The following is a 12,613-nucleotide window of genomic DNA, read 5'->3' on the forward strand; positions in this document are numbered from 1 at the left end:
CGTGTCCCATGGTGGAACATTCCCTGCTGCCCGTGCAATGCTATTGGGCGGGAAAAGAGGCTCAGCTTCTGAAAAAGAGCAGAAAAATCCCTAAAATCCCAAATTCTTAATTCTCCAAACACGCACAAGTCTGTTGTCCCCGCACAGGAGCAAGACCCAGCTGCCCATGGTCTATGCCATGAAAAAGTGACTTACTGGTTCCATTTCTTTCTCTTTTTTTTTGGCTTTCATCAATAGCACGGAATGAAATAACTGCTGTTCGTTTCTCTTTCTTATGATAGACCTTGGGCTGCAAGGATCCTGCCTCATAAATCACAGCAGTTACAGCTCCGGCCCTTCCCTTCTTCCTTCCCTCCTTCTCTTCCTCCTGGCAGTCGTCCCTTGGTGTGCTTGCATGCATAGGATGGGAGGGTTTCTCTGATAAAGTGCAAGTGCTGTTGGTCCTTATAAATAAGGGAAGATTGTGCATCTACTTTTGTTCCCCAGTTCACCGCTCATCTCTTGGTGACCAGGACGTGTTCTTCTGCAGACAATGTGGAAAGCTCGTGCAAGTCCTGCCCTCAAACCCCTGCTCCTGCTGTCTGGGGTCAGTTATTCTCCTGCATTCTCTTTCCCTGACACACACACAGATACACACACACACAATTCCCCTTCCTCGCCCAGGAGCTGGGTGCCAGGCTTGGGGCAGGGCACATCTCCATCGCCATCACCACCACCGCTGCCTGTGCTCTGCCCAACACCTCCCCTTCAGGCAGCGGTTCCATACACACAGAAATGCAGAACGCTCCTTCAAACGCTCAGGAACGAGGGAGCTGAGGTGTATTTTATGATGTCAAATTGCCATTGAGATTACACTGGAACACCCGCAAGAACTCCTGGGTGCAGCCAGCACACACAGCTAAATCGGAAGATCAATGGGTGCAGCGCAACGGCTCCCGAGCTGGAGTGGATTGATGCCAGCAGAGTCAAATACAGGAGAACTCAAACCCTGTGCCAGCGAGGGAGATTTGCAGGGGCTGCTCTGGCACATCAGTAAAACACAAAGGCTCTGGCATACTGAGATGATGGATCACTGTGGAGTGGTCACTTCTCACATGAGTTCTGGCTGACCCCACTGCAATGAGCTCCCCTGGGCTGCTGTGGAGCGAGGGCATTGGTAATCCAAGCAAGGTAGCACTCTATGCTATTAACTGCAGCCCAAAGGTCCCCATTGTCTACGTGAGATTGCCAGCAGCAGCACCAGGACCCCCCAGCTGAAGGCAGACCCCAGGGACACCTCAAGGGGAAATGCTCCTGGCAGATATCAAGGAAGGTTAAAGCTTCGGGGAGCACTCCTCCAGCAAAACACCATCTCCTGCCCCAGGGGCAGAGGTGGGGACATCCACCCAATGTCCCAGAGAGCCAGACATGAGCCACACAGCAGCACCCCTTTGCCCAGTGCCCAGCCCCATCATGGAACGGTTGGCTTTGTGAAACACAAAAAGAGCACATCTCTGCTCTGATGCAGGACCCAGCCCTGTTAAATACCCCCAACAACAACACCCAGCCCCAGGGATGCACGCGTTGCCTATGCTCACCCAGTAGAAACCAGCTCTGCAGAAGGACCATGGATGAAACCCTGGCCAGGAGCAACGGGAACCCCTCTCCTCTTCCCTGGCTGCCGGTTAGCAGTGACCCCAGTGTGGAGAGCACCAAAGGCGATGCTGGAGTCTCATTGGAATTGCAGGGAATGTTGCCAACGCCTTTGGAGACGCTTGGTTAAAGTCCACAGGTAATCATCAGGTCTGGCAAGGAAGACTTCTTCCTGGGGCAGCTCCCAAGAACTCAGGAAAGATAATCCAGACTGTGCAATTCCATCAGGAAAGGACAGAAAAGAATACGGGAACAAGAGACTGCACACGTGGCTATGTGCAACACCAGGAATTTCTGCCTTTTTGTCCATTGTAATATGGGAATGGGGCTGAACAGCTAGGGATGAGTAGGAATGCGTATCCGGACAACTCTAAAAGGCGCTAGTACTGACGAAGGGCAGATTACAAAAAGAACTGGAGGGCTTTGGTCTGAATTCTGCTGTCGCTCCTACCCAGGTAATGCTGAAGCAGCCCAACCCCAGCTGGGAGCTGTCTTAGTGCCACAGCCCAGTGGTACCACTGCAAGCACCGGGATGAGCAACACACCAAACCGGAGCCACTGGAACCGTGGGCAAAATTCCCTTCTCAAGGAAGAGGCTCCCCAGAGCTCTCTGGCCCTGGAATGGGTGAGGAGGCAATGGGCTCGTTCCTCTCGTGTGTCTCACAAAGGGCTGAGCAAGCTTTGGTGTCATGGCCAATTCAGAAGCCATTTTCCAATATAACTCCCTCATCCCGCTCCTGAAATTTGTCTCTTGTGCAAAGAGAGACCCATCCTTCAGAAGTCCACACCTAAAACCTATTCCCAGCCATCCCCAAGGCATCACACTTAGCTCAGTAAAACAACGGCAGACACAGGCTTTGGAGCTTTCCTCCCTACCCCAATGATGTATCGGGCTACACAAGTCTGGAAACACCCTTCACCACCGCCTCGAGCTGCTCCCTGCTCGCTTCCCGCTCGCCCTGCTCCTGGGAACACGATGGTGTGGGAACACCACCTCGAGGACAGGGTCCATAGGGAGTGGGAGCAGGATCCGCCCCGCGCCTGCAGCATCCCGCATGGAGGAAAGGGGAGCTCCTCTGCTGCCCGCTCCCCTCGCCGCAGCGTTCCGCTTCCTCCGACCTCCCACAGCAGGAATGCACTTTGTGAATTTGGCCCAGACGCAGCCTTCTAGCTAGAATCCCAGCCCATCTCCATCCTCCTGTCGTTCCAGACCAGGCTCCAGCGCATCCCGCCATCCCTCCTGTGGCTGGAGCAACCACCAGGCACTGCAGCCCTGGCTGACCCTGCCATGGTCACGTCCCAACTGCTGGAAAAGCATTTCCAAAAGGAACCAAAACTATATATATATATATATATATGTATACATACATATATATGTCTATACATACACACACACACGTATATATATGTATATATGTCTACCTATATATACACATATAGGTTCAAAAGGCAAGCTGCCAAAGTAGAAAACATCGGCTCACCTGGTTTGTATAATGCGTGTTAAAGAAATGAGACTTTTAGCCCATGACATCTTCTTTAAAAATGAGTATTTAAGATCTTCAAAAATTGCTACAGTACAAAAAGTGGTTGTGTGTGTATATATATATATATTTTCTCTCTACACGTATCGCATGTATGTACGCGGATGGACCGGAATGGATGACCCCACCAGAAGAGACGCCCCACTCGTCCTCCACAATGTTTTCCAGGCGTTAGCGACTCGGCTTCGGCTTCTCGCCAAGCCTTTGCATCGGTACATGGCACATAATGGTATTATTGGCACAGGTTCAGAGTCACGTCCACGTCCAGGCTCCAGGCGCTCAGCCCTTCCCTCAGTCCCCCGCCGGCTCCTCTTCCTCACGGGATCCTTTGCTCACGCATTTCCCTTCCTCTTCCCCACCAAACGCGCTCTCTGTCCATCGCAGTTCCCTACAGGCGTGTTCATTTGTATAAAAATAGATTTGGCCCATAGAACGCTGCTCTTTGAGTCTCCTACTGGTAAACAGAAATGGTAGGTACAGGTAACCCATTATTTTTGTATATTTTTTACAGGTTCACCAATGGAATCCTGTGAAGGACAAGAAGAAAAAGAAAGATTAAATCATGACAAGGGAACAGCACCACGACTTGCACTGCTGCTCTGGTGATCCCCTGGAGCCTTCCCCCGCCTCCCCGCAGGGCTCAGGGGCACAAGCACCAATGGCACCCTTGGGGATGGGCATGGAAGAAGCAGGGTGTTGGTGACCAGACACCAGTCTGTGGTGGGATCAGGACTGGGATCACTCCTTCAGCCTCCCCACTGAAGCCTCAGCCCTTCCCAGCCCATTCTCAGCCACGTTCCTTGAGGCAGCCCTTGGAGCAGGGCACACGTGATGGGATGGGGATGCTTTTGATGAGCAGTGGAAGAGGTGGGTCTAAATGCACACTACTTCCTCAGGACCTCTTCCAAAGCATTATTTCCTCCTGATCCCCCTTGCATCCTGGGGTTGTTCATACTTGTGCTGAGAGCAGCGAATGCTCTGGCAGGTGAGAAGACAGTGATGAGCACTAACAAAATTCCCTAAAGTTAGATGCCCTAAAGAGATCAGTATGGAACTGGTTAAGCATCAAACCCAGAGATCCTACAGAAGTTCTTCTTAAGCTGTTTATTTGCTGCCTTCCGAAAGCTCTCTCCCTACATAATCCTGAAACCTCCATGTGAAGGCAATTACTCCCCATCATCTGTGTGTGGCTGCTTGCTTCACATGCAGTATGACTTGGTGTGTAGTGTTACACACTGTAATGCATCCACTTCACATGCAGTATGACTTGGTGTGTAGTGTTACACACTGTAATGCATCCACTTCACATGCAGTATGACTTGGTGTGGAGTGTTACACACTGTAATGCATCCACTTCACATGCAGTATGTCTTGGTGTGGAGTGTTACGCACTGTAATGCATCCACTTCACATGCAGTATGACTTGGTGTGGAGTGTTACACACTGTAATGCATCCACTTCACATGCAGTATGACTTGGTGTGGAGTGTTACGCACTGTAATGCATCCACTTCACATGCAGTATGACTTGGTGTGGAGTGTTACACACTGTAATGCATCCAAGTGTCTCGAGACCACTGCCCATGTGTGGGCTTCATCCCCATCCAGTGCCCTCGGTCCACAGCTCTGCCCTGAGCCACACAAGCTGGCTACCAGCCCTGGGAAGGCTTTTTGTTCCAGGGCTCTTTCCTCAGCATTATTTGAAGGCAAGATGCCCAATATTCACCACCTCCAAGAACAAGGCTCGAGTCTTAATTAGCGAGACAGATTTGACTGAGTCCTTAATCTCCCACGCCGGGGCTGTGCCGGGACTGCTGTTATTCCTCCAAGACAAGCCTGGATTTTTTATGATGACTCATTATCTGTTAATGTTAATACAAACCATTTGCTGTTGTTAGGCAGAACGGGGCCATCACAGCAGCTGCTCGCTGTGTTCAAAGCGTGGAATTACCACACAGCGCTGCGCATTTTATCCACCTTGTGCAAAAGCTGGGGTCAGATCAATGTTACCGTAGCCAGGATGATTTTTCAGGTCCCGGATGGCCACTTCCCTAACAGCAATGCCGAATGTTTACGTAGTCCTGGATGAATCCTATCTAACGCATGCATTGCAGGACGTACAATTTGTATTGTATTCCAAACAGCCTCTCTTTGTGCAAAGTAGGTCAGCGCTTGATCAACCTTACAGATTTTTGTATAATCTCATTCCATGGGGTTTTCAGTCAAAGAGAGCGGGATTAAGGACAAGAACAACACGAAATCTCAAACTTCATTTCAGAAAGCCCCAAAGACAGTATGAAATCAAACCAAAACTGCCTCCGTTTGCTGCAGTGCCCAGCCAAAGCCACCTGAGCCTCCAGCAAACTTCACCTTTTGGGTTGCAGAACGGCTGTTCCTGCCTCTGCCGCATCTCCTCTGTCATCTACTGTGATCAGGGCACAGGCAGTTTTGCTTCTTAAACCCCCATGCAGATAATCCCTGAGCTGCCTGGCACAAATGCTATAAGTGACTGCTTTACTCTTCACCTAGACCAGCCCCGGGCCATGCTGTGGCTGCATCTGCACACGGAGCTGCCAGTGCCTCAGCAGGGACCGTGCCAGAGGCACAGGAACGCTCTCCATCACTCCTCTTGGCACCGGATGAATCTGACCCCAGGAAATAACTTCAACATCTGCTTGCCGTGTAACCAGATGAGCTTCACCAGGTTTCCGACACGAGCTCAGCGCTGCCTGCAGCTCTCCAGGCTGGAGACGGTTCCATGGTGCGGTCCCTTACATCTGCTGCCTGCACCCGCACAGCCTTATGCTGCCAGCAGCACCCTCAAATGCCAGGCTGCCATTTAGGTACAGCACAGTGCTGACGGGCTGCCAGCTGCAAAGTGCACATTAAACTCCAACCGGCCTCCCGGTGCTCATCTAGTCCAAATGTCCTCACACCCTCTCTGCCCTGCGTCCGTCTCGCGCCTCCAGCTCTGACTCTGCATGTTCAGAGGACTAATTTGCTTGTTAGACGGCTAGGAGCTGTGGAGGGCCATCAATTAAACCTTGTAAAAGGCTTTGAGCCTTTCCATGGAGTGAGGTTGCTGGCACGGGGTCCAGCGCAGTGTCCAACCCCTCCTGGTGCATGGCCGTGTGCCTGCAGAGTGAGGATTGCCCCCTGGCTTTGGGGTGCCCCCCTCATGCTGCACACACCAAGAGAAAGGGGCTGGGAAGAGAATGCTGCACACAACCCTTCCAGCCAGGATGGAGAGCATCCTTCCTCCTCCGCTGAGGGACAGGGGTTCAACACTAACTGCTGCCTCCAGGATGTGCTGCTGCTGCTGTTGGAAAAGCCAGCCAGGAAGACACTGATCTCTCCAGAAGAGGTGCAGCCCAAAGCATCAACTTCACCACCAGCCTCTCCTCTAGAAATGAGAGCTGGAAAGGTATCCTCATCCCACCATCCTCCTGCAGCATCCGTACGGTGACAGCACAAGGCCACCCTAACGACAGGGAGACAGTCTACCAGGGAGCTTAACCCAATGCCTTCTCTGGGAAGGTTCTACCTCACACAGTGACATGTGCAACTTGGAATATCCCTTTTGCCTGCGGGATGTCCCAGCTGGCACACATGGATTCATGCAAAACGCATCCTTCAACCAGATGCTGCCAGCAGAGTAAAGCCCCCTCAGGAGACACCAACACTGAGACCCTGGCAGGTCCTCAACCTACCAAGCACATCATGATAGAAGATGTAGGAAACAGTACAGCACGGAAAAAATACTAAGTGACCCTTTTCTGACTTCCAAAGGATTTGGGCTGACCCCGTTCTGGGACGAGGGCAGTCTCTGCAGTACCTGTGCCGTGCTCCATTACTCCCCACACACAGGAGGGATCTCTGGCAGCCGCCTGGCTCTCACCGTGATGAACCACTTATGCTTGTGTGCTCCCTAAACACCCGGTGCAAACACACACACGTCCATGTACACACGCAGAGAACAGCTTTTGGATTAATCTCACTTTGCCAACATTAATGAAACCAAACATTAGCGTCCAGAGCTGGATAAATAATTGAAACCCTATTATGGAGCTAATGCTCCAGGTACGACTCAGATAGATTTTTCCAGAGCGCGTCAATACGTGTTTTATGGATTCCATGAAAACGGGTCAATGAGAATTTCAAGGATTTAATAAGGCATGATGGGATGGCTTTGGGCTATTGAAGAAGATCTGTGGAGACGGCCAGGGAGCAGTCTTTGGCACCGAGATTCACAGGACTTCGGGCAGGAATTGCACAGGCTTCCCACAGCAGGCAAGAGCTCAGAGCTGCTCATCCTCCTTCCCTCTACTTCAGGCACAAGAGCTGCTGATGGCAGCTATGGGCAAAGCCACCAGCGGGCCGATGGGTGAACTCCTGCTCTGTGCCTTGTGCTCCCTGTGCACACCTCACCTGAGCTGCCCAGACACCGCCAGCCCCCAGCACAGCCGAGACCATTAACTTTTTATTCCCTTCCATTCTAATCTAATTATATTTCTGGGTTCAATAGCTGAGTGTAATGTTAAGCAGGCTATTCTGAGCAAGCTGCAGTCAGGGAAGGCTGCAAATTTCATTTACACTGAATATATGATTCATTACAGCAGGGATGTGGGACAGACCCATTAATTCACCTGACTGCGTGGCTCAGACGGGCACCGGTGCCCCACAGTGAGCCCCACGCAACAAACCCTAACTGCTCCTGCTGTTGCCTTCAACAGCAATACAAGGAGGGAAAAACGGCTCAAAGCAGCTCCAAACCAGGAAAGCATCCCCAACAGGGTACTCCTGAGAGCAGCACATCTCACAACACAGCAGGACCTGAGGTGCGAACCTGGCTGCTAGGGACTGCACACGTGGGCTTGCAGGATGCACTTCCCACAGGGCAAGGAATGGCACAGGAGGAAGAGGATGAGGAGAAGGAAGAGGAGGACCCCAGCACCCTCACATGGCAGTGTTTATGACAGCAAACATCATCACATGAGCTTTCGGGTACCAAGGGAGCGTGCATGTCAGCTGCATGACTCATGAACGAGCTGGGCTGTCCATCATGCAACAAGAGGTTAATTACAGACCAGGCCACTTCACAGCATGGAAATTACTACTGCTTGTCGAGGTGGGCTGGAACCACAGGATCAGGCTTGAAGTTCAAGGCTGCCCCAGGGACCCATTACTCTTAAATCCACATCCATCTCAGTCCCTGCCTTTTTGCTCTGGCCTGACTGCAATTCACCTCTGTGGTACCCAGCATCCCATCCACAGCATCCTGTGGGCATCCCAGGAGGTGGTTTCTGACATCCCGAAAGAAGCAGGAGCAGGAGGACGGCACCAGGCAGGAGGAGAGGAACCGCACGTGAGCAGGGGACGAGAGGCATGGAACAGGCAGGGGACAGGCGTGGGGGGAGCGCGATACCTACCAGAAAACAGCCCGATGGCGTCTGCCCTGCCCCAGAAGTCAAACAGGTTTCGGCCAGTCAGCAGGAGATCTCAAACCATTTCTCAGACACAAAGGCCACGGGAATAAGATGCCGGTCAGAAGAAGAGGGTCTGCAGTGAGCACAAAAAGGGGCTTGCGGATGCTGGCATGTAACACACCAGGAGCAAGCTGGGGTGGCCTGCAGCACAAGTCAGCTGGTTTAGAGGGCAAAACCAACCACCTCTCTAAAGTAACGCTTGGAATGGGCTTATCGGCCTTGGAAACCAGCAAGGTGCAAAGCACAACCCCATGCGCACGCAGATGCTGGTTAAAAGGCTGTTGGCTTCCGGGCTTCTCTCCTTCATGCAGGTAGACACCAGCTGGGGGTGGCACGTCCACCACGGCCAGCCAGGCTGTGCAGAGCACTGCATGCTCGTTTCCTCCCTCAAAACCCTCCTGATTTTCCCTCTGCCTCTGCTGGGAGACACGCATCTACAGCACGGTAAAACCCCAGCAGCACCCAGTGAATGGGCTCGGGGAGCCAGGCCTGCTGAGCATCCCTCCTGACAGACATGGGGCATGCAGAGAAGTGCTCGTGCTTTCGCCCTGTGCCACCAGCTGCTCCCAAGCCCCCTCGTTAAAGCATCATTATTTCACACCAGACTAAGAGCTCATTTGGCTCCTCCATTAATCACCCTGCTCACTCCCAACCCAGCGGCTCCCGTGATGCCGCTCAGCAGACAGCACGGATGCTGGACGCTGGGTCCAGCAGCATTTTGCGTGCTGTCGGGAACTGGAAAACGTGCGGCACTCCACACTGCCAGGGCTGGCTGGTTGGACTTGATCATCTTAAAGGTCTTTTCCAGCCCAGTGATTCTAAGACTCCATTCTATGATGCTGTGATATTCTAAGGTGACGCTGAGGATGGAGCTGCCTATGGGGCCAGTGGAGCCCTCATCCTGCCGATGAGGAAGGATGTCACTGAGCAACGTCCGTCAACGAGCACCACGGTTCAGAGAGACGGAGGAAGCTGGGAGAAGCCAGTGGGCATCTCCCCTTGGGAACCAGCACCGGCACGGCTCTCCCCATCCCGCCTTACCTGTTTCCATTGAAGGTGGTTTTATAGTCCCCGGGCGAGCGCAGCGCCTCCTCCGCGTAGACGGGCACGGGGGTGCGGACGCACTCGTGGGAGCACTGCAGCGTCTCGTTGTAGGCGGTGAAGATGTCGAGGGCGCTGGGCACGCGCGCGGGCGCGAAGTCGGTCAGGTTCTGGCAGCTCTCCTCCTGCTGGTCCAGCTTGCGCTGGTGGCTGTTGCGCCGCGGGCGCCCGCTCTGCGCGCAGCTGGGGACAGGAAGGGGGGCATAAACTCATCTTATGGGCCCTTAGCTACACCTCAGTGCTAGGTAAGGATTCCTTAGCTACACCTCACTCAGTGCTAGGTAAGGATTCCTTAGCTACACCTCAGTGCTAGGTAAGGATTCCTTAGCTACACCTCAGTGCTAGGTAAGGATTCCTCAGCTACACCTCAGTGCTAGGTAAGGATTCCTTAGCTACACCTCAGTGCTAGGTAAGGATTCCTTAGCTACACCTCACTCAGTGCTAGGTAAGGATTCCTTAGCTACACCTCAGTGCTAGGTAAGGATTCCTTAGCTACACCTCAGTGCTAGGTAAGGATTCCTCAGCTACACCTCAGTGCTAGGTAAGGATTCCTTAGCTCTGCCTCGCTCAGTGCTAGGTAAGGATTTGGGTGCTCTGGGAAGACCAGCCACAATCAGGCAGTCACTTGGCTCGGCTTGGTTTTAAGGATCACATTTTAATTTTAGATGTGGGCTTTTTAGCATCAGAGGAATGACTTAACCACTCATTCCTTTATACCTGCAGGAAACGAAAGCCTTCTTTTAAGTGAGAAGATGCAGGGGAGAACAACGAAGTGAAACGCTTCCCATTTGGGAGGCACACGAAGGCTTTAACTTATGGGGATAAATAAGCTCGGAGCCCAGCCTGGCACAGCTGACGCCCTCCCCGTCAGCACAGGGATGACTGCCTCCCGCTAACTCCCCTAGGATCACTGCTCCCGGTTCAGTCCATAGGGAACAAGGAGAGCACCAGGCAGCAGGAACCCGCCCTCCGTCAGGCTGGTCCTGTTTAAGGGGCTGGATGCTGATTTAATTAAGATGTCACTTTTACCCTGAGCAGGACTGACAGTGCTTATTGCAATGCTGGAGTTTGGGAAGGTCGCAGCTCCAGGGGCAGCGGCAGCCGGGGAGCAGCAGCACTGGGACAAGTCTTGCCCTGTACTGGCTGATGCAACCCAAAGAGACAGCCCCTGAAATAACCACCAGCTCCCCCAGCACGTTGCAGCAGCAACAAGGAGGACACTGGTGTGGCACAGCCATCACTCACCTCCCACCCAAGGGGACCAGTACCGGCCAGCCCTTGCCTGTACCAGCAGCACCGGGGGCAGCCCAACATGTGCCCTAAAACACCAAAGCTGTTCGGCAAATGCCAGAGCTGAGCAAACTCATGGGGTGCTGCCTTCTGCCTGGGACACGTGGACTGGGCTTGTCTGTGGGGGTTCCCTGCTCATTTCCCCATCTTACCCATGGTAAACAGTTTCTGTTCCTCACTGATTGCTGTATTTACTTGTTTGCCCTTTTCGGCTTCAGCATGAGGTTACTGGAGCTGTTCTGCTAAGCTGTGGTCAGCCAGATCAATGATACATGCGGCTTACGACTGCTATTAGAGAAAACCCTCTGACAGAGTATTTCCCCTGTTCCTTCACTGGAATATTACTTCCAGTAAGCAAGTTTTGTCAAGTAAACCCCATCCGAGACACAGAAAGGAGCATCCCCTGCTGCACTCCTGATGTGTCCCCATGGGCTCGCTCCCAGCAAAGCAAGCTCGGCTGCAGGGCGAGTAACCCCGCACTGTGGCCGGCTGCAATGCTGCACTACAGCTCTGCCCAGATTAAGATGCCTCCATAGCCCTGCAAATAGGTTTTCCTCTAATCCCGGGGAATGAGCAGGCTTCTTCCTCCACCCGCTTCTCTAATTCCCTCCTGGGTGCAGGAATCGATTTGCTGCAGTGCCCATGGAGAGCTCGGGTGGGCGGGAGGAGATGATGGAGGAGAGAACCCACCACGGCAGCTCTCCCACCGGCCCAGGGCTGCATCCGAATCCCTCGACCGGCAGCACTGACCTCAAAGTAGGCCAGTTTCCCTGGGAAAATAGGTAAAGCCACGAGTGCCTGAAGCGAAGCGCTAACCTATTTTGCCATACGCCCAGCCACGCTGAGAGAATAAAGGGGAGCAAATGAAGCCGGAGAAGCACAGGAGGGATGGGGCACACTTCAACCCGGCAGCATCCGAGGGGCTCAGAAGGTGCCCTTGCATCCCTGGGGTCGCAGGAAACAACTCAACTGCTTGGCTGAGCCAGGCTGGGGATTTAAGGAGCAGCAGCAAAGCTGCTTAAGCAAGGCTGCTGAGGAGGTGCCACCAGGCACGGGGCAGGTCCTGGCACCCTGAGGGAGCTCTTGCTGTGGCCAGACGCATGACTTTGACCTCCCCATGTGGCATCACGTGGCAGCGACTCAAGCCTGGAGCAGTGCTGTGCCTGTGCCCCAAGTGGGACCCACTGACCCCAGCCCCAAAGCACAGCAAACCCAGGGGCTTCAGCCCCCAAGCACAGCAAACCCAGGGGCTTCAGCCCCCCTTGGAGATCCCACTGCAAAACCCCATTTTCTCCTGCAATGCCTTTCCAAAGCCACCCCGGTGGATGCTGCAGGCGTTAGCACCCAGAGCTGTTAATGAAAAGGACTCCCCCATCCCCACCCTGTCCCATCCCCACGCCATCCTCCCCAGCCCAGGAGGGACCTTACCAGTTTTTTAAGACAAGAGTTGTTATCAGAGCGGCTATGACCATGATGAGGGACACGGTTATAGTGATTATCTGATGAACCGCCAGACCTGCGGAGAGAGGAAACGAGAGGGAATGGGAATGGGAGCCAAGGGGAT

At 53.3% G+C, this 12,613-nt stretch overlaps 1 protein-coding gene across 1 annotated transcript in view; it reads right to left on the bottom strand.

The window, feature by feature from the left end:
- Window positions 1-211: 211 nt before the first annotated feature.
- AJAP1 (adherens junctions associated protein 1) overlaps window positions 212-12,613 on the bottom strand; it is a 36,865-nt gene continuing 24,463 nt past the window's right edge. The window contains exons 3-6 of the mRNA XM_061450385.1: window positions 12,478-12,565; window positions 9,700-9,942; window positions 8,602-8,731; window positions 212-3,700 (exon numbers count right to left, since the gene is read on the bottom strand). Coding sequence (XP_061306369.1) covers window positions 8,659-8,731; window positions 9,700-9,942; window positions 12,478-12,565 — 404 coding nt within the window. The 3' untranslated portion in view covers window positions 212-3,700; window positions 8,602-8,658. The remainder of the gene's footprint in view (window positions 3,701-8,601; window positions 8,732-9,699; window positions 9,943-12,477; window positions 12,566-12,613) is intronic.

The sequence above is a fragment of the Pezoporus flaviventris genome, unplaced genomic scaffold (genome assembly GCF_033815535.1).
Source record: "Pezoporus flaviventris isolate CSIRO_AGI_PZ_B2104156 unplaced genomic scaffold, CSIRO_AGI_Pfla_v1 ptg000009l, whole genome shotgun sequence".
Lineage (NCBI taxonomy): Eukaryota > Metazoa > Chordata > Aves > Psittaciformes > Psittacidae > Pezoporus > Pezoporus flaviventris.